The sequence below is a fragment of the Anabrus simplex genome, chromosome 6, assembly GCF_040414725.1.
Source record: "Anabrus simplex isolate iqAnaSimp1 chromosome 6, ASM4041472v1, whole genome shotgun sequence".
Lineage (NCBI taxonomy): Eukaryota > Metazoa > Arthropoda > Insecta > Orthoptera > Tettigoniidae > Anabrus > Anabrus simplex.
Genome location: NC_090270.1, coordinates 319,004,004 through 319,025,574, shown reverse-complemented (window position 1 = coordinate 319,025,574; position 21,571 = coordinate 319,004,004). Strand labels below are relative to the sequence as shown.

At 37.5% G+C, this 21,571-nt stretch overlaps 1 protein-coding gene across 4 annotated transcripts in view; it reads right to left on the bottom strand.

Annotated features, from left to right (window-relative positions):
• The window catches only part of LOC136876530 (spermatogenesis-associated protein 20), a 496,029-nt gene that overhangs the window by 371,014 nt on the left and 103,444 nt on the right, over positions 1-21,571 (bottom strand). For all 4 annotated transcript variants that reach the window (XM_067150561.2, XM_067150558.2, XM_067150559.2 and 1 more), the window contains exons 7-8: positions 15,494-15,703; positions 14-206 (exon numbers count right to left, since the gene is read on the bottom strand). In XM_067150561.2, the coding sequence (XP_067006662.1) occupies positions 14-206; positions 15,494-15,703 (403 nt within the window). The remainder of the gene's footprint in view (positions 1-13; positions 207-15,493; positions 15,704-21,571) is intronic.

Sequence of the window (21,571 nt, the reverse complement as noted above, 5' to 3'; positions counted from 1 at the left end):
AAAATATCCTTACCATTCCAACAAGTAAGGATTTTATCATCCAGATGTGGCCTTGGACGTTTCTGACGAACTTCATATAGTATCTCCTGGCATTCCTTCAGGACAGTGCGAGTTAACTGTAGGTCCAATTTAAAATGTTCTGCAGTTGCCTCTTCACTTCCCAACACAATCAAGACATTTTGATTCTTCAGTTCATGATGAGGATCCTGTATTACACAAAATTATATAAAAGAAATCCTATCAGATATTTGCAATAGAAACAAATATTAATTCTAATCAATCAATCATCAATGATCTGCATTTAGGGCTGTCGCCCAGGTGGCAGATTCCCTATCAATTGTTTGCCTAACTTTTTTCTTAAAATTTTCAAGAAACATCTCCCTGGATAATTTACTTCGAATATTTTCCTTCGTAATTTACTCCAATCCCTTACACCTCATCCTATAAATGGATATTGGCCTCAATTTGTCCTCTTGAATTCCAACTTCATCTTCATATTATGGTCTTCTCCACTTTTAAAAGCTCCACTCAAGCTTATTCTTCTACTTACGCACATTTCACGCCAACTCACCACTGACAACTTGAAACATACCATTATTGCACATTATAAATTTTTCAGCTAACTCATTCCTGGTTGCCAGTGTTTCACCCCAGTGAGCTAAGTTGGGCTCATCAGTTGGTAAATAGCACACCTGCCAAGACGCATGGCTAATGTATACCGTGGAAGCCACTGCGTAGGCTACTTGGAGCCACCGGCAGTGAAAATGCACTATGAAAGACTTTGTCTCATTTCCAAAAATTGATTCCGGCCTGGCGATCACATGATATAGATGTTGATTCCCATAGGGAACCTGAAATATTTGTCCCAAATGAGTAAATTTATAATACCATATTTAATTTATAATATCATATTTACTCATTTGGAACAAATATTTCAGGTTCCCTATGGGAATCAACATCTGTACCACATACCATATAGTCAAGCATCTCGTCTCCTTACTCCCAAGTCTTCCCAGCCCAAAATTTGCAACATTTTTGTAACAATACTCCTTTGTCAGAATCACCCAGAACAAACCGTTCTGCTTTCCTTTGAATTTTTTTCAGTTCTCGCATCAAGTAGTTTTGTGAGGGTCCCATACACAGGAGCCATACTCTAACTGTAGTCTGACCCGAGACTTATATGTCTTGTCCTTTACATCCTTACTAAAACCCCTGAATACTCTCATAACCATGTGAAGAAACTTACGAGGGTAAGCCCAAAAATAATGTCTCCTAATTTTTTATAAGTTGGTCACAATATTGTGAAGAGTGTTTCCCGTGCTCGCATATAAATATGCGCTCATATGGAAATAATAATATATTTCTAAATGCTTAAAATTTCTAATGTATTGAATAGGTGGCATAATGAACTTTTTAGCATCCTACACTTAGTATCTTCAATACGGATCAATAATGATATTTATCACTTGCTGTGTTGCACATGTCGATCTGACCCTGTTCTGCAGCCGATGCCCTTCCTGATGCCAACCCTATGCAGAGGGATGTAATCACTATTGCATGTTTCTGTGGTAGTTGGTAGTGTGGCGCGTTGTGTAATTATGAAGAGGGGAGTGTTGGGAAAACACACACACCCGTCCCCAAGCCATAAGAATTAATCCGAGGCGATTATAATCTCCGACACAGTCACAAATCGAACCCGCGACCCTCAGAACCGAAGGCCTTAATGCTAACCAATCAGCCAAGGAGTCTGAACCTATTATTGATTGTTTTCCTGAAAATTGATGAACTCAGTATCTTTATATCATCATCATCATCATCATCATCATAGGTTGTTCCATCTTTTTGCTGAGACCTCCATATCTCTCTGTCTTGTGCTCTTTTCTTTATCTCTGCATATCCTTCTCTTCCTTTTCTAATGTTGTCTAACAGCTGGTCCTCATTTCCCTTTTACCATCCCTTCCATCCCTACTTGTAATTAGGAAACATGTCGTAGATTACAGGTCCTATCCAATTTTGCTTTCTTTTTTGAATTACAGCTATCATGCTTCTCTCTCCTCCCACTCTCTTCACCACTTCTGTGTTCATCATTCCATCTTCCCAGCGCACTCCTACTATTCTCATCCAAATCCATATCTAGAATGCCTCTATTCTTCTCTCTATAGCATCCCATGTTTCTGCACCGTATAAAACTATATTCCATACAAAACATCATACAAGTCTCTTCCTCAGATCTCCCTTCAGTGGGCCACAAAACAGATTTTCTTTTTCTTCTTACAGCTTTCTTTAGCTAACAACTTAGGCTTTTACATCAGTTATAGAGTGGAGGTCTTCAGTAATAATATTTCCAAGTATTTAAACATATTCACTTGTTCGATAGTTTCTCTCTCTTGATTGTTGCATTTGCACCTTTGCCTCCAAGTATCAAGAATTTAATTTGCTTTTTGTTTAAATATGCTCATTCCACACTCTTTGCACATATTGTTTAGTTGTCTGAGCATTCTGTCGAGGGCCCTAGTGTTCACAATTAAGTATTTATTTATTTTCCACCTAGTCGATACAATGATTGCTTAAGGCAATTTTTAATGGTCAAAAGTGGTACATGTTTCGTATATTATCAACATCTTCAGCCACATAACACTGTTTAGATGAAAAATATATAAAATTATATATATAAATAAATATATATAAATTATATATATAAAATTATTATATAATATTATATATAAAATATATAAAATGCTAAAGCATTACTTTGTCAATTTTATATATTTTTCATCTAAACAGTGTTATGTGGCTGAAGATGTTGATAATATACGAAACATGTACCACTTTTGACCATTAAAAATTGCCTTAAGCAATCATTGTATCGACTAGGTGGAAAATAAATAAATACTTAATTGTGAATCTATTGAAGTGCGATACGGACCATGAAGCTGATTTTATGTGGCCCTAGTGTTCTCGGCTATTACCACCATCTCATCAGCGAACTGAATGCATTCAATTCTCCTGCCTCGAATGTTGACTCCTCTCTTTCCATCCAAAGTTTTGCAAATGATTTCAACCAAAGACAGGTCAAGAGAGTTAGCGATATCAACAGTCCTGTCTAACTCCCCTCCCTACACCAATTTCTTCTGTTACTCACTGTTGCTGTTTGGTTGTAATACAATTCCTTGATATATCTCTCTCTCTCTCTCTCTCTCTCTCTCTCTCTCTCTCTCTCTCTCTCTCTCTCTCTCTCTATTCAAGTCGGTGCTTTTTAAGTATTTTCATGACCTTACCCCACCTTATCTTGTCAAATGCATCCGGTATGTCTATGCACCTTTCTCCTATAACTCTCAATAAAAGTAAACGTATGGCATCCTTGTGCCTACTCCACACCAAAAACCATACTGTTCTTCTCCAATATCTATAAATCCTCCTAGTATTTTAGTATTTTGGCTGCATGAGATATTAAGCTTACTGTCCTGTGTTCTTCATATTTCTTAGTATTTTTCTATGTTATTGGTATTATTATAGTTTCAAGAAAGTCTTTCAGCAAAGTACATTTCTTGACAAAGCTTTACAAATATTTCCTTTCCCTTCTTCTTAGGGACTTTGAGTAGTTCAACCAAGACTTCATCTACACCAACTGCCTTTCCATTCTTCATTAATTATAATCATAAACACATTTCTTTGTCTTTATCTTAATTATTTTTACGTTCAAACCTAACTCTGAATTTAATAACATAATTTATTTCACTTTTTAGTATGTTTTCTCTTTATGACTTTTTTTCTCAGTCCCAAAAAAACGTCCTAACCAGTTTTGACTGTATTGTAATTTAAGAATCCCAAGATTGTTCCGTACTGACTTTACAGTAAATAAAGTGTGTAATTTCAGTAGACCACCTTCGTCAATACATTAAATGTTGATTAAAAACACATTAAAGATACATGTTTCGGCCCTATCGGGCCTTCTTCAGTCTTGAAAAAAGAATATAAAGTTAATAGAAATGCTCTAGAAAAATCACCACACTGAAAGCCCATAAGAAAGAATTGATCTTGAAAGGTTTTAACTTGTCAAAACATAAAAACACGAACATAACCAAAAATCATCAGAAAGAATATATTTAAAAAATATTCTTGAAGTGTATGCGATGTTAAACTGCTAGCATTGAATAACAACATTTATTTTTTTGCTAGTGGTTTAACTTACCACTAACACAATGAAGGCTTACAGGTGATGAATAATAACACAGTATCTTCATACTAACATTATATGTATCACAGTGCTGCTATGCAACTATTCAGTCATAGTGTACGTTTTACAGGTCCCAATGCAACATATTCCGATATGTTTTAAGAACCTTGCAGTTTGTATGAGCATATAGAATAAATACAAGGTTTAATCCACCTACTCAATACTTTACATAAATTACGATGTTTACAAAACCATTACAATAAGTTACGAGGTACTAGTTTCGACCCTGTATGGGTCATCATCAGCATAGCCAAGATACATATATATATATGCCAAAGCCTTAAAACAGAATTACACGGTGGAATGAAATATAAAAGAATGAATTGATTATGTGATGGAATGATGCACATAAAATGGTGAATCTATGAACAGTTATAGATGTAACAATGTTATGTTTATCAGTGACAGATAAAATCTTTGGAAGTGTGTTCATTCTGGTGAAAGAAGAAATGTAAGCTACGAAAAAGTTAAAGATGAGACACATGAAATTCTAGGTGTAAGGCTCATTTCTAAAGATAATGGGCAACTTGATATATTTGGAGTGTACAGATCGGGAAAGGGTAGCACTGACGCGGATTCGGAATTATTTGATAGGATAGTCAGCTATGTGGGAAACGACATGGAAAGAAATGTGATTGTAGAGGGAGATCTGAATTTGCCAGATGTCAATTGGGAAGGAAATGCGAACAACAGGAAGCATGACCAACAAATGGCAAATAAGTTAATATGAGAAGGACAGCTGATTCAGAAAGTGATGGAACCAACCAGAGGGAAAAATATCCTGGGTGTCGTACTGATAAAACCAGATGAGCTCTATAGGGAAACTGAAGTAATAGATGGTATTGGTGATCATGAAGCTGTTTTTGTGGTAGTTAAAAATAAATGTGATAGAAAGGAAGGTCTTAAAAGTAGGACTGTTAGGCAGTACCATATGGCTGATAAAGCAGGCATGAGGCAGTTTCTAAAAAGTAACTATGATTGGTGGAAAACGGTAAATAAAAATGTAAACAGACTCTGGAATGGGTTTAAAGAAATTCTTGAGGAATGCGAAAACAGGTTTGTACCATTAAGGGTGGTAAGGAATGGTAAAGAGCCACCTTATTATAATAGAGAAATAAAGAGACTAAGAAGGAGGTGCAGACTGGAAAGAAATAGAGTTAGAAATGGCTGTGGAAGTAAGGAGAAATTGAAGGAACTTACTAGAAAATTGAATCTAGCAAAGAAGGCAGCTAAGGATAGATAACATGATGGCAAGCATAATTGGCAGTCATACGAATTTTAGTGAAAAATGGAAGGGTATGTATAGGTATTTTAAGGCAGAAACAGGTTCCAAGGACATTCCAGGTATAATTAATGAACAAGGGGAGTGTGTATGTGAGGATCTTCAAAAGGCAGAAGTATTCAGTCAGCAGTATGTAAAGATTGTTGGTTACAAGGATAATGTCGAGATAGAGGAGGAGACTAAGGCCAAAGAAGTAATAAAATTTACATATGATAACAATGACATTTAAGAGCCTCCGTGGCTCAGACGGCAGCGCATCGGCCTCTCACCGCTGGATACCGTGGTTCAAATCCCGGTCACTCCATGTGAGATTTGTGCTGGACAAAGCAGAGGCGGGACAGGTTTTTCTCCGGGTACTCCGGTTTTCCCTTTCATCATTCATTCCAGCAACACTCTCCATTCTCATTTCATAGCATTTATCACTCATTAATACATCACCTTGGGAGTAATTGTAATAACAGCCTATATATGTTTCATTCATTACATCCCTGACCCGGTCAATGACTGGAAAACAGGTTGTAGGTTTTCATTTTCAACAATAACATTTACAATAAGATACAAAAGTTGAAAACTAGAAAAGCGGCTGGAATTAATCAGATTTCTGGGGATATAGTACCATATCTGAAGTACTTATTTGATTATTGTTTGGTCGGAGGAGCTATACCAGATGAATGGAGAGTTGCTATAGTAGCCCCTGTCTATAAAGGAAAGGGTGATAGACATAAAGCTGAAAATTACAGGCCAGTAAGTTTGACATGCATTGTATGTAAGCTTTGGGAAGGCATTCTTTCTGATTATATTAGACATGTTTGTGAAATTAATAACTGGTTCGATAGAAGGCAATTCGGTTTTAGGAAAGGTTATTCCACTGAAGCTCAACGTGTAGGATTCCAGCAAGATATAGCAGATAACTTGGATTCTGGAGGTCAAATGGACTGTATCGCGATTGACCTGTCTAAAGCATTTGATAGGGTGGATCATGGGAGACTACTGGCAAAAATGAGTGCATTTGGACTAGACAAAAGAGTGACTGAATGGGTTGCTATATTTCTAGAAAATAGATCTCAGAGAATTAGAGTAGGTGAAGCTTTATCTGACCCTGTAATAATTAAGAGGGGAATTCCTCCGGGCAGTATTATCGGACCTTTATGTTTTCTTATATATATAAATGATATGAGTAAAGGAGTGGAATCGGAGGTAAGGCTTTTTGCGGATGATGTTATTCTCTATAGAGTGATAAATTACAAGATTGTTAGCAACAGCAATGTGACCTCGAAAATGTTGTGAGATGGACAGCAGGCAATGGTATGTTTATAAACGGGGTTAAAAGTCAGGTTGTGAGTTTCACAAATAGGAAAAGTCCTCTCAGTTTTAATTACTGCGTTGATGGGGTGAAAGTTCCTTTTGGGGATCACTGTAAGTATCTAGGTGTTAATATAAGGAAAGATCTTCATTGGGGTAATCACATAAATGGGATTGTAAATAAAGGGTACAGATCTCTGCACATGGTTATGAGGGTATTTAGGGGTTGTAGTAAGGATGTAAAGGAGAGGGTATATAAGTCTCTGGTAAGACCCCAACTAGAGTATGGTTCCAGTGTATGGGACCCTCACCAGGATTACCTGATTCAAGAACTGGAAAAAAACCAAAGAAAAGCAGCTCGATTTGTTCTGGGTGATTTCCGACAAAAGAGTAGCCTTACAAAAATGTTGCAATGTTTGGGTTGGGAAGAATTGAGAGAAAGAAGAAGAGCTGCTCGACTAAATGGTATGTTCCGAGCTGTCAGCGGAGAGATGGCGTGGAATGACATTAGTAGACGAATAAGTTTGAATGGCATTTATAAAAATAGGAAAGATCACAATATGAAGATAAAGTTGAAATTCAAGAGTACAAACTGGGGCAAATATTAATTTATAGGAAGGGGAGTTAGGGATTGGAATAACTTACCAACGGAGATGTTCAATAAATTTCCAATTTCTTTGCAATCATTTAGGAAAAGGCTAGGAAAGCAACAGATAGAGAATCTGCCACCTGGGCGACTGCCCTAAATGCAGATCAGTATTGAATGATTGAGTATTGATTGATTGATTATGTCACGTATAATTAAACTATATGAACATTTATCATACAATTATTGTAAAATTGAATAAAATGAGCTCTGTTGACGAATATTCTAAAATTGCACATTTAAAATCGTAATATGCCGGTTTTTAAAGTGAAATCCAAATACTTCTATTGAGTTCTAGAAGATATAAAGTTCAACATTGGCGCAGAGGGAATCTTTCTTGCATGATGTCCAATAAATCCACAACAGAGGTTAAATGTTGATAAAATTGTTCGACATTCTTGTAATATAATAAAATCTTGCTATGCTGTAAAGAATACTCCCAATTCAAGTAGGAACCAATAGAACCTTGCGCGCAATGTAAAACAACCTTACCGGTGGAGTGCAACTGACAGAATGAGCAGCTCACATGTTACACTGAGCCTAGTGTTGCTTCCTCTTGCTTGTACCAGCCTCCTCACATTCATCTTTCTCTCTCCAACCTCTTTTGGAAAACTCTTGTCTTCTTCTGATCCTCATGGTATCAGGTTAGTGAGACCTAAATGTTCCTTCACTTTCATGTTCTTTTCTTTTTCATTTTTTGCTTTATGTCGCACCGACACAGATAGGTCTTATGGCGATGATGGGATGGGAAAGGCTCAGGAAGTGGAAGGAAGCAGCGTGGTCTTAATTAAGGTACAGCACCGGCATTTGCCTGGTGTGAAAATGGGAAACCACGGAAAACCATCTTCAAAGCTGCCGACACTGGGGCTCAAACCCACTATCTCCTGACTACTGGATACTGGCCGCACTTAAGCAACTGCAGCTATTGAGCTCGGTTTTCATGTTCTTTGTGTTTCTTGTTATTACCTGGGAATAGGATTTGTGCAGCTTATCCTATGAAGTTCAGGAATTCAAGGCCTTTTCCCATAATCATGCAACTGTAGACTATGTGTTACGCACCATACTAACATTCATCTGTAGCTGAATGGGGAAACTAATGAAGTATGACTTCTAGGATGGCTGAGAGTAGGATTCCATTCCACTTTCATATTCAGATTTTTTTATGAGGCTGAATGTACTTTGTCCAGTCGTTCAAATCAGTTTGGAATTTATGACGAGTCAAGAATTAAATCCGAGCCAATCGAGAGCGAAGGATACTGATGTATCTGAGCAATCAGAGAACATGAAAGATACAATAGCTGACTAGATTAGAGAAACTGCACAAAACTAAAAATATGAGCTTCTCTGGTCCACCTCTTCCTCATGTCCCCCATTTGATTTGATCAAAGCCATTTTTTCACTAGGCAAATGCTGAATCTGTATTTTCATTGAAGTCACACAGTATACCTTCCCATTCCTATCCCAGTGTCACCAAAAACTACCTGTGTTAGACCAACATTAAACCACTAGGGAAAAACAATAAATACTGACAGTCACAGAAACCAAGACATGCACTGATATTCGTTATTGTGTGTGTGCATTTTCTAATAGCCAAACACTTACAATATATATGATCACTGGCCAAAGTTGGAGTAGGGCATTTTTTTATTTAATTTTCTTTTTGCATTATTGATGCATCTTTTGTCTTGAGTATTTAGTGTTCAGTTCTGTGAGCATTGCAAAATGCAGGTTGCAAGGAGCAACTGGTCTTTCTATTTGAAATATGGTATTTCCAAATTGCAGCACTGAACTACAGTAAAACTTCATTAAGAGTTTTCTACGGGGGACAAGGAAAAAGAATGTGTTAAAAGAGAAAATGTACTACTGAATATATGAATAAAAACTGTCCAGCACTGATATGGAAACACTAGATACAATACTTTCCGACATGAGGGCATTTTATGTTGGGTATCCACGGATACGGTGAAAATTATATCTATAATTTCAAAAAATGAGAGGAAAATATTAAAAGGTGTGAAAAACACAAAATGAGCGAACAAATATGAAAACGTGCACAAGGGCCTATAAAAATATTGAAGTATTATTACAGATCACACTCTTTCTAAAACAAGTGTTAGTAGAAGCATTTTTATTTCAGAGCAATGGGTTATTAAACCTTTTCTGGCCACACCCTTAGATAATGAACTGGAGGTTACACTCAACCATGTGCGATTGTGAGGAATGACTTTGGCCACCATTTTGAATCCGACAAAACTTCGACCAACTCAAGTTCAAGTCAAAACTCAAAGGGGCAAGTTTCAACATTCACGACCTCTGCACGCTTAAAGATGCGGATGCCAGTCCATCTTCTAACAGATTTTAATTTTGTTTTCATTAGTAAGGAATTTTATGACTTTTTCCGTATCCATGACTAGGCTATCACAAGATAAATATGCACCATGCTAGTCAATTTCACATGATTATGTTCCTAATCCAGATACAGGGTCCCATATCATGCAACAAATATTCGCTACACTTCGCTGTACCACTCATCACAAAATAAATTTCTAACTTCTGAATGGAATACGAAATACAAGCGCAAACAGGCTCACTGTGTTATTCAGCAGTCTAACTGCTAACCAGCAAGCAAAACTAAACATTCCTGAGGCTAACGGCTTGTTCCCTGAAGGTACAGCTTATTCTATGAAGTTCAGGCATTCAAGGCCTTTTGCCGTAATCATGCAACTGTGGCAACGGCTCTTACCCAAGTTGGAAATCAAGTTTCATTCACAAGAGTTGACAAAGAACATTTTAGGGCTAGGAAAAATGTGAATGTACTAATTGGTAATAGCAAAAATTTGTGACCCAATAAGTAAGGTATTTATAGAAATTTAAAGTAATGAGAATCAGGATTCTGAATTTACGACGTGCTAAGCGGGAATATGTCTTAATGAGGAACGCACTAATGAGGTTTCACTGTAGTTCAATGCATGAGTCAGTGCTGACCTGATATAATAACGCTCTATGTAGTCTTTATGAAGAAATTATACCACCTACCAAAAAAAAAAAAGGGGGGGGGCACCCATGATGGCTGGTAATTCAGTATGTCGGTTGACTTGTAGTTGACAAGCAGATGGCACAAGGTACAGAGCTATTTGACTTTGATAGGGGCATGATTGTGGGCTGCCACCTCAGTGGGCTGTATGGCAGGGTGACTGTTATGAATTAACTTAAATTGAATACAAGATTTATTGCTCCACCTTCTCAATACTTAAAATCATATAACTTAGAAGTGAAGCTTCCACGGTGTGAAGAATTATTTAATTTATTTTCCGGGTTGAACCGTGTTGTACTTGTACGCATATCACGTACAGTTTGCCGACGTTTCGAATACATTGCAGTATTCTTTGTCAAGGCGACTGAAATACCCCTACTCGATCCGAGGTAATCAGTCTCGCAGGCAGAAATTACACTACTAGAGTGGCCTTGGTCTTGGCCTTTTATATCCTAGCCTATCTGGCTGACGTAAGCCCTGACTGTCTCGCGAGGCTTCTGGAAAGTTTATGTCACAGCCAGGTAGTGGGGGCTTGCCCGCGCTGTTATGTAATGGGGTTGCGGCCCGTGTGTTTATGTTGTGGTCTGTATGTCTTAAACTATGAATGATGGGCATCCAAGAATTACTGATTTTGTATCCTTCTTCTAAATTTATGTTATTCGGATGTTTCTTGATTTCGATAGCCTCGCGGATTTTCCTTTCCTGATTCCAAGGGATAGCTGCTAGGATCTTGGTCTTGTCAAATGATATTCCGTGCCTAGTTTCGTAGGAATGCTTGGCTACTGCTGAAATATCTGTGTTTTGGTTCTTGGTGTGACGGATGTGTTCTTTTAGGCGGGTGGAGATCAGACGTTTTGTCTCACCTACATAACAAGCTCCGCAGCTACATTCAATGTGATACACTCCAGGGGCCTGTAATTCTATTGTGTCTTTTACTGGTGGTAGATAACGGGCTAGCTTACGGTGAGGTTTATAGATAGTTTTTATGTTGTATTTGTCCAGTATCTTGCCGATCCTGTCTGTAGTGTTTTTAATGTATGGCAGTATCGCTGTTTTCTGGCGGGTCAGTTCTTCTTTCCCGTTGTTTTCTCCTGCGGCGGTCTTTTCTTTCTTCTCTTCTGATTTTTTAAGGACTCGTCGGATGTTATTGAGCGAGTAGCCATTTTTCCTAAGGGTTTCCGTGAGGTGTTCTTTTTCTTCCTCGAGGTGCTCTGCGTCAGATATCGCTATGGCCCTGTTCACTAGTGATGTTAGGACAGCCTGCTTTTGTGATGGGTGATGATGAGACGAGGCGTGTAGGTACCTGTCTACGAACAGACAGAAGGGGCCGCGATGGGGTCGCCACTCTCTCCAATAATAGCAAACATGTATATGGAACACTTCGAACAGAAAGCCTTAGCTACATCTGCCCTGAAACCGAAATGTTTTCTCCGTTTTGTAGACGACACTTTTGTAATTTGGCCTCACGGGAGCAACAACCTACAGCTATTTCTCGACCATCTCAACTCCATACACGTAAATATTCAGTTCACCATGGAAATAGAAGTAGACGGAAAACTACCGTTCCTGGATGTGCTAGTAATACGTAACCCCAATGGGACGCTGAGTCGCGCAGTATACAGGAAACCCACTCACACAGACAGGTACCTACACGCCTCGTCTCATCATCACCCATCACAAAAGCAGGCTGTCCTAACATCACTAGTGAACAGGGCCATAGCGATATCTGACGCAGAGCACCTCGAGGAAGAAAAAGAACACCTCACGGAAACCCTTAGGAAAAATGGCTACTCGCTCAATAACATCCGACGAGTCCTTAAAAAATCAGAAGAGAAGAAAGAAAAGACCGCCGCAGGAGAAAACAACGGGAAAGAAGAACTGACCCGCCAGAAAACAGCGATACTGCCATACATTAAAAACACTACAGACAGGATCGGCAAGATACTGGACAAATACAACATAAAAACTATCTATAAACCTCACCGTAAGCTAGCCCGTTATCTACCACCAGTAAAAGACACAATAGAATTACAGGCCCCTGGAGTGTATCACATTGAATGTAGCTGCGGAGCTTGTTATGTAGGTGAGACAAAACGTCTGATCTCCACCCGCCTAAAAGAACACATCCGTCACACCAAGAACCAAAACACAGATATTTCAGCAGTAGCCAAGCATTCCTACGAAACTAGGCACGGAATATCATTTGACAAGACCAAGATCCTAGCAGCTATCCCTTGGAATCAGGAAAGGAAAATCCGCGAGGCTATCGAAATCAAGAAACATCCGAATAACATAAATTTAGAAGAAGGATACAAAATCAGTAATTCTTGGATGCCCATCATTCATAGTTTAAGACATACAGACCACAACATAAACACACGGGCCGCAACCCCATTACATAACAGCGCGGGCAAGCCCCCACTACCTGGCTGTGACATAAACTTTCCAGAAGCCTCGCGAGACAGTCAGGGCTTACGTCAGCCAGATAGGCTAGGATATAAAAGGCCAAGACCAAGGCCACTCTAGTAGTGTAATTTCTGCCTGCGAGACTGATTACCTCGGATCGAGTAGGGGTATTTCAGTCGCCTTGACAAAGAATACTGCAATGTATTCGAAACGTCGGCAAACTGTACGTGATATGCGTACAAGTACAACACGGTTCAACCCGGAAAATAAATTAAATAAAATCATATAACGTTTAACAAAACATTACAATGTGATAGTGTCAGGTACTAGTTTCGGTCCATTTTTTGGACCATCATCACCCTAGCCGAAATTGTAAGTAAAAGACAAAAACTAAATTAATATGGATGAACAAGAGGATGGATGGTAGTGGAATGACATACAAGTAAAAACCTTATACATAAGTTACAATAAAAATGATAAAAGTATTTTAAAACCAACAAATGAATAAAATAAATGTGATGTCGTTTAAAATTTCTTGATGCCAAAGTCTAGGTTGACGGTTGAACTCTTGTTGCACATTTAAATTCAAGTGAAGTCTTAGTATTCTGGAAAGTTCTGGGGGCAAGTTCCACGATGGCGCAGAGGGAATTGTCCAATATGACCAATATAAACTTGACGAATTGAGAAAGCTGGACTTGTTCTATGTTCCTTTAAACACAGCATTTGCTTAAGCAACATAAGTGGAAGGTGGATGGGCAATGTGCATGCTGTGGGTGACCTAAAATTTTGACCGACAGAAGAAATCACAGAACCCTGATGCTTGTTGTGTAAAAAGGCCTAACATCCAGGTCATCAGCCACAGAACCCTAAAACATAAAACTGTAACAAACTAGGCACAAACAAAGGCTACCTGACAGGAGTTTCATGCAGCAACAAGAGTATCTGCTTCCACTGGAACACTGTATACACAAGCCTACCAACTCAGATATTACGGAACAGCAGTGGTATATAAGCCCCATAACATGAAAATAATAAAGCTCGACAACTCAGGTGGTTACAAGTGGTGGTTAACTCAGGCGGTGTTTGTGGACTGGAGAAGTGCAAATTGGTTCTGTGGAGTGAGGAGTCGAGATTCACATTACTTCAGTCCAATGGACGTTGTATGGGTGAGGCATCTACCTAGGGAATGGCTTCTGCCGGAGTGTACAGTGCCAACAAGGAAATTTGGTGGTGGTGGTGGTGGAGTGATTGTATGGGGCAGATTCTCATACTTAGGCATACTACCGCTGGTGTTTGTCCATGGCAACTAGAACACAGAGGAATATTGTAACATTCTGAATTGTGGTGTTATTATATAATGTACCCCTGTTACTTCCAGGATGACAATGCAAGATGCCATGCTACATGTTTGCCGATTAGCTGACCCACCCAAAGTTCCGACCTCAAACCAATAGAACTTCTTAAGAATGAGGTCTCAGGAGGAGTGGCCAAAATCCACTGTTCAACTCTCGGAATAGTTGAAAGAGGAAAGGTGATGAATGTCAGTGGATATCCCGCACACAGTTATCAAGAGCACGCCGCAGAGGGTGGCTGCTGTTATAACCGCAAAAGGTCACACTATGAGGTTTCAACAAGGTGACAACCACTGAATGAACAATGCACAATTACTTTTTAGTAGATAGTGCATATTTTATGCAAGTGTTTCGCATGTGTTTGATTTCTTACTTCTTGTTAAAATCACAATGAACAACTGCGCAAGTAATACTGCATCATATAAACTTATGGTAATCAATTAAGAGATTCACAGGGATAGAGCAGCGGGCCGTACATTTCTGTGCCGAGTGCAAATATACGGTACTAGTGAAAAGAGAAAAACACACTTCAAGCTACCACCAAGTATCCTAATTTTACAAACAAAAAACTGGTAAGTTTCTACAAGTAGATTACACAACACTATTGCATAACAATGGATATGCTGTTTTTCACTGTACATGATTTCTTCAGAGATAACTCAAAATAGTTTCAATAAAATGAGAATCTTTAATATGTTAGAGAGGAGTGAACATGATTTGCTCTGGAAGGATGCAAGTGATAATGCCAGCAGCAGTTCTCTCTGCAGTAGTGACGACGAATAGGGTATAAGAAAAAGATGTTGTTCGTTTTGCCAATATGTCATAACATACAGATGAGATTGGTACTTTAGCTAATATGTATTTATTTTGCTTCAGGTGCTATCATTAACTTGCAACTGGAAGAATATAACATACCAGAGGCTATTTCAAACCAATGTGTTCAATTGGTCAGATGTAAGCTTACACTCTTCACTGTTCAAAAGCAAACAGATGCAATAATTTTATGCCACATGGTGATCAGCTAGTGCATTTTCCAATGATGATGCATATATTTAATTTATCTCTGTTTCTTTGAAAAGAAATATTTGTACATCAGAATTACATGATTAATTTATGCAGGTGGATTCTTTGCCTTTTTTTTTTTTTTAAGTGTGTTAATTAAGCAAGTAAATACAGTAAACAGCAGAAAAGCCAAATTCTTCTGCATATAAAGAGCCAGTAAAGAATACAATACCTGATAAGGATTGACATTTCCTTGGGGCTTAACATCATAATGGAAACAAAATACATCAGCCAAGGTCACAGAATCATGGCCCTCAACTGGTTTACTGAGCAACTGCTGCACCTCATCATATGTCCACACACAAAATGCACCTTCACGTTTCATCTTGGCATCATGACTGGGATAAGAGTCAGCATCTTCGGCACTGTAGAAGCCACCAGCCTGCAAGCAAAAACACATTATGCTAAAGAAAATGGTACAAGTGAGCTTATATAAAAGGCTAACCTGAAGAAGAAAACAGACGTTTTAGATAATGCCGAATAAAATGAGACAAACTACTAGAAAATTTGACTTTTCATTAAGACTGCGCTTTGCTTCCTCAGAGAAATCTATGGCTGTTCACATGAGGTAAGCCTAAAATACAATCATGTCCAATGTTTCAATGCATGAAAATAATACATCAAAATCCATCAGAAATTATTGATCATAATTGTCAGCAATAGGTTTACAGATATTGAGTTAAAGAATGAAGATTCTCAAAACAATCCATGACATGGGTGACAATATTTGTTTATGAGGACATAAGAGTTCCATTTTAGCATTTGAAATGCAGTGGAACCTCAATTATCCATTCCTAGAAAGAATGTTTCCCTGGATCACTCATCCAAACTACGTGGTCCTGTGAGCATCCTAATTAAATCATATATTAAATATCGTGCATTATCTGTTCCTCGAAGAAATAATTTTCTGCATCAACTGTCCAGAAATTTCAGTCCCATCAATGCTAAATACTCCATAAAGAGTTTTTCAAGAAACAGTATCCATACCTGTAGATCTTTGCATTAACATCCTGTCATTGCAGGCATTAGAGCAAGTGCCATGTAAGAGATCAGTGGTGAACTTGCTTAAGATACCATCTTTGCATAGTATTCGCCTGGTACTGTTAAGGGAATCTATGGAAATTATAAAGCAGTGTGGCCACAACAGCTGACAAGAGACAGACTGCATTCCAACAGCTCTACTTGAAGACAGAACAAGTTTTGTCAAACATTAATATTTGTAAAAAAACAAATCTACTTACGTCCAGGGTTAGATATTTATTTTTGATAGGCCATTTATGACTGTATCATCAAGCAGGTTTTTGGCACTTCTCTCAGTGTACTAGTCACCAAACTTTCAGACGGGAATCGATCTTGCTGCCTCTCAACACGAGTCTAGAATTTTAATACAATCGAATAACCTGTGCGATCATACTTATGTTACCAGACTAACAATGAAGGCTTCTGCAGGCTTGTGCTCTACCGTTATGAGTTTTCTGTTGAATGTTTCACCTAGTTGGCTGTGTTGCTAGCTGGTGAAAACTTACACTTTATATGGTAGTATTTCAATATGTTTATGATAAAATGCAGTGGTGGTTGGTGCACAAAGTGCTTGAGGGCGCCGCTCTGCCGCCATTTCAAAAACACTTAACATAATAAAAATAATGTTGTTGGCTTTATGTCCCACTAACTACTCTTTTATGGTTTTCAGAGACGCCGAGGTGCCAGAATTTAGTCCCGCAGGAATTATTTTACTTCCAAAAAATCTTAACAACTTGATGCTGACGAAGTTGAGCCCCTTCAAAACCACCGGACTGAGCCAGGATCGAACATGCCAAGTTGGGGTCAGAAGGCCAGTGCCTCAACTGTCTGAGCCACTCAGCCCGGTTTAATATAATTTCACTCTGTAACCAATTACATTAAGAGATAGACAAACGTAGTGAAGTCGAACTTACAGTGGTGTGCTATTCAGTTATATAATATTATCTTTATTATTTTGGCTGTAAACATTTCACTTTTCTATTTTCAAAGATATGGCAAAGGCTTTCACAGACCATGGCTGTCCAGCAAGCACAATGTCTTCTCTTTAGTCTCTGGTTGCAGCAAGTGAGTCCTCAGTAGGTTCTTAGAGTTAGCTAAAGTGCGGGTTACAGGAGGAGCCTGGAAGGACGATATGGGCTTGTCAGAGAAAGGAAGAGAGCAGGTCTGTCCAGCAGAGTCCTCAGCAACATTGCCAAGCACATTACAACATATCTAGGTCATTTTTCCCCTACGTCTTACAGTAACTGTTGTTAGAGATTAACTCCAAAACATTTTACAAAACAATGAATTCCATTAAACTGACTATTGAAACAATTCAGTTCTACAAAGAAGCTAAAATAAAGATTTAAAATGTAACCAAGGTGATGGTACCATTTGTGCATTGGTCAAACTGTTAAATAAGTCTTCATACTTTGAGAAAGACGATAGAAATTTGGGTGTGCACTGTTTATTTGTTTTCGTGAATGTTGTTATTGTCGTTTGTGATCAGTGCCATAGTAGTTATGACTGCAGTAGCCATTAGCCTGTTAATGTGTGTATACAGCCATTGTAGTATAGTAAATTAAATACTGTTGCAGTGCAAGTGTTCAGTAGATAAAACTACCATACTAGTTTAAAATAGCGGTGTAAATTATACCTTCAGTATTTAAGTCTTGACCGAGCAAGTGACTGTGAAGTTTGGGTCACGTAGCTATCAGCTCGCATTCAGGAAAGAGTGAGTTCAAACCCCACGGTCGACAGCCCTGAAGATGGTTTCCTGTGGTTTTCCATTTTCACACCAGGCGAATGCTGGGGGCTATACATTAATTAAAATTATGGTCGCTTCCTTCCCACTACCAGCTATCTCCTATCCCATCATCTCCATAAGACCTATCTGTGTCGGTGCAAAATACAGTAGATTGAAAAATAAGAAAAAAAGAAGTCTTCATTTGTGTGTTTGGTGTTTATCTGCCTAGTTAAACAAAATGTGGTCTTAATTTAAGAAGATGAATTCTGTAAATCATTTAACGTAGTGGTGGGAATTTAAGTTTTGAACATAGCCTAGAATCAAAGAAGTTACGGCCTTCTCGGCCGAATTTAAATATTACACAAGAACAGAAGGGTTATGAGAAATTCAGTCCATCATGTTATAAGCAGGCTGGCTGGCTGTGTGGATGTGAAATAAGAAATGTGTTCTTTTGTTACTCTTGTTTGTCAATTAATGTCGCTGATCCTGCATGGACGTCAGTTGAGCTTTCAGACATAAAACACCTTGGTGAAAAGGTGAAAAAGCACAAAATGAGCAAGAAACACATAAATGCTGGTACTGAATTTGCTATGCTTGGTAGAGTAAATACCTTATGCCAATTAGACAGTGCATACAGACTTACAATTAAACAATCAAACGAATAGGATTCGAAGAATCTATACATTCTTAGTAAGTTAATCTGTGCTGTTAAGTTCTGTGGGCAGTTTGAACTAGCACTCAAAAGCCACGATCAGTCAGATACATCTGACAATCCAGGAATTTTTTGAGGTTTTTGCGATATTATCTGATTTTTGCTACATAATCATTCTGTCTCGGAAGCGGATTTCTATTCAGCCAGTTATGAGCTGTAAATTTCATTTTTGTTCCGTATTGAGGTGCAATTATAAGAAATAAATTGACAAGAGTGTTTGTTCTACATCAGACATTAGAGATTTACTTCTTTTCCTGAGGTCCTAAGTGAACTTAAACACTTCATATCATGACAAGAAGATAATAACCATAAATTTTGTTATTATATGTGTGCCCATTGCATTTTCGGACGTGTTGCAAAATGGCGTCCAGAAAAGGTATAGACCACTTGGGCCAAAATTGTATACAAGAGAGTCTTGATATATGAATATGTTAGGAGGCCATGATTAACTTGGGTTGTCTACTTTTTAAAAGACGGTGAGGAACAGCGCAATGTCAGGGGAATTGTTTCAAAAAAAAAAACAAGTAAAATATTATATATTATTTAAAAAAATATATACTTGAAAAACTGAACTCGAGACAAGAGGAAGCAAATTGCTGTTGCTGCATCGAAGAACAGAAATAGTCAAGATTACGGCGGAATTTCTCAAGAATAACTGTTCTAAGTTAAGAAAAACGACAAGATACTTGCTAAAGCACTGTAAAAATATATAGGGACAGCGTAATATACGAGAATTTATTTAAATACATACGTTTATAGACCCAATACGCAAGATTAGCGATACATTGGAACTCATTAATTAGAAGTTGTAAAAGAAGAGAATGATTGGAAAGATTCATTCCTACAGGAAAAGAATCGAGGAACAAATTGAATTTTCAGAAAACAAATAATTTTAAAATAGAATATTTTTCTAAGCCGAGAGCAAAGATCTTAATAGAGAATTGGTTAACTAGAGTGCAAGAAAGAAAACAAATAGAATATTTAAAAAGGAAAATATTATTTTAAGAAATTATTAAAATGAACATTTACTTCTCGACTTTGATCATATTGGCAGCTATACCATAAAGAAGATGTCTTACTAAATTCGAGATGGACCAACCTGGAGGGAGATATGATCCAGCCATCAGACCCTATCTAAAATGAGATGAGGAATCCAGCCGAACCTCAGACCATGGCCAATGGACCAGCGATGTGACGAGGAGGAGGAGAGCAACTGACAGCTGATATGATGAAAGATGAGCTAAGTGTTTACCATAAGTATTATAATTCTTAATTTAGCTAGGCATATGCATTTAGTATAAAGTATTCTAGGTGTGAGATACTTAGAAGTGCAAGTGATACAATGAAGTGAAGTGTGTTATGTGTAATCTAATAATACCGGTACTATATTAAGCTAGTATATATAATCAGATTGATATCTCGTGGAGTATGGCTATGCATAAAATAAGTGAATTAGCAAGGTAACTGAAATTACGAGAAGGAAGGAAAACAATCGAACATCTGAATATAAGGATTAGCGTATGTTAAATACTATTTACGGATCTCATGAAACCATTCGGTCAATGATTACGTCACAGATGGATCGCATGAGAGGAAGTGAAATATATAGACGAGTTATTCCTTGTAAAGTAATGATGTTAAATGCACGAACAAAATATTTGAGATTAAGCATCGTAATGTTGGAAGAGAATTGATCTACAGTATTTAAGGGAGTATTTATGTAAAGAAGAATAGTACCTCTTAGTAATTGTATTTATTATGGAAGAGGTTATGAATGATGAAATATGGTATTGAGAAAGATGAAATGGAATTGACTGAAGGTTTTATAGTGAAGAAAGAAGTTATATGAAATAATTTGTGTATGATAATGTGGGTTTCGACGATTATAAGACGTATGTATGGATGGTAGATGCTAAGATACTCATATGTTGGATCAATTAGACGATACAAGCACAAGGAAGGAAATACACCGTGGGAATGACACAAAGTAAGGTATGAATGGTGGATATATATGTATAGGTGAGATTAGAGAGTTACCGAAACGTTAAATACAGCTGTTAATATTAAAATATTTGTGACTTATGACATATTCTCGTAACATAACTTGAAGTGAAAGATGTGTTAAGCCAGTATAGATGTTAGGAGTGACGCAGATAAATAGTACCGAGATATCATAACATAAATACTTATGGAATTACTTGCACAAATATGATATATTAAATATAAGCCCAGTGAGTGGATGCATATTGAGATGTATAGCAGCAAATTAAGAATTACTTAGATAGAATAGTGAGCTCAGTATGAGTGCTGATTAATAATTTACATAGTAATTTTAAATGATAGGTTAGTAAATTAGGAGCCGAGATTTAGTAGGCAATAGGGATGGACACCTTAGCCCGTCAGTCATCATATAAAAAAATTTCTTCGCCAGAGAACATACATAACGAATTCAGATAGCAAAAACTTAAATTTTATCAATTGTAAGGAAATATTTCATTCTAAAATTCAATGTAATTATGTTATAGTGATTGATTTGAATTGTTTAATTTTCTTGCAAGCTAATTAATTACTTACATAATAACTGAACGATTGATTTAATTCTCAAATATGATTATGTATGAGGAAGCTCAAGTTCGTTTCAGAAAATGTGAATTCATTTTATTATTTTTTTATTAGTAAGCTGACTTAAATGTAAGATGATATGAATTATTATTGATTTTAATCATCGATTATGGAAGTTCTTGACAATACGAGTTCTCAATTCTTTAATTTATGGTTAATTTAATAAATGT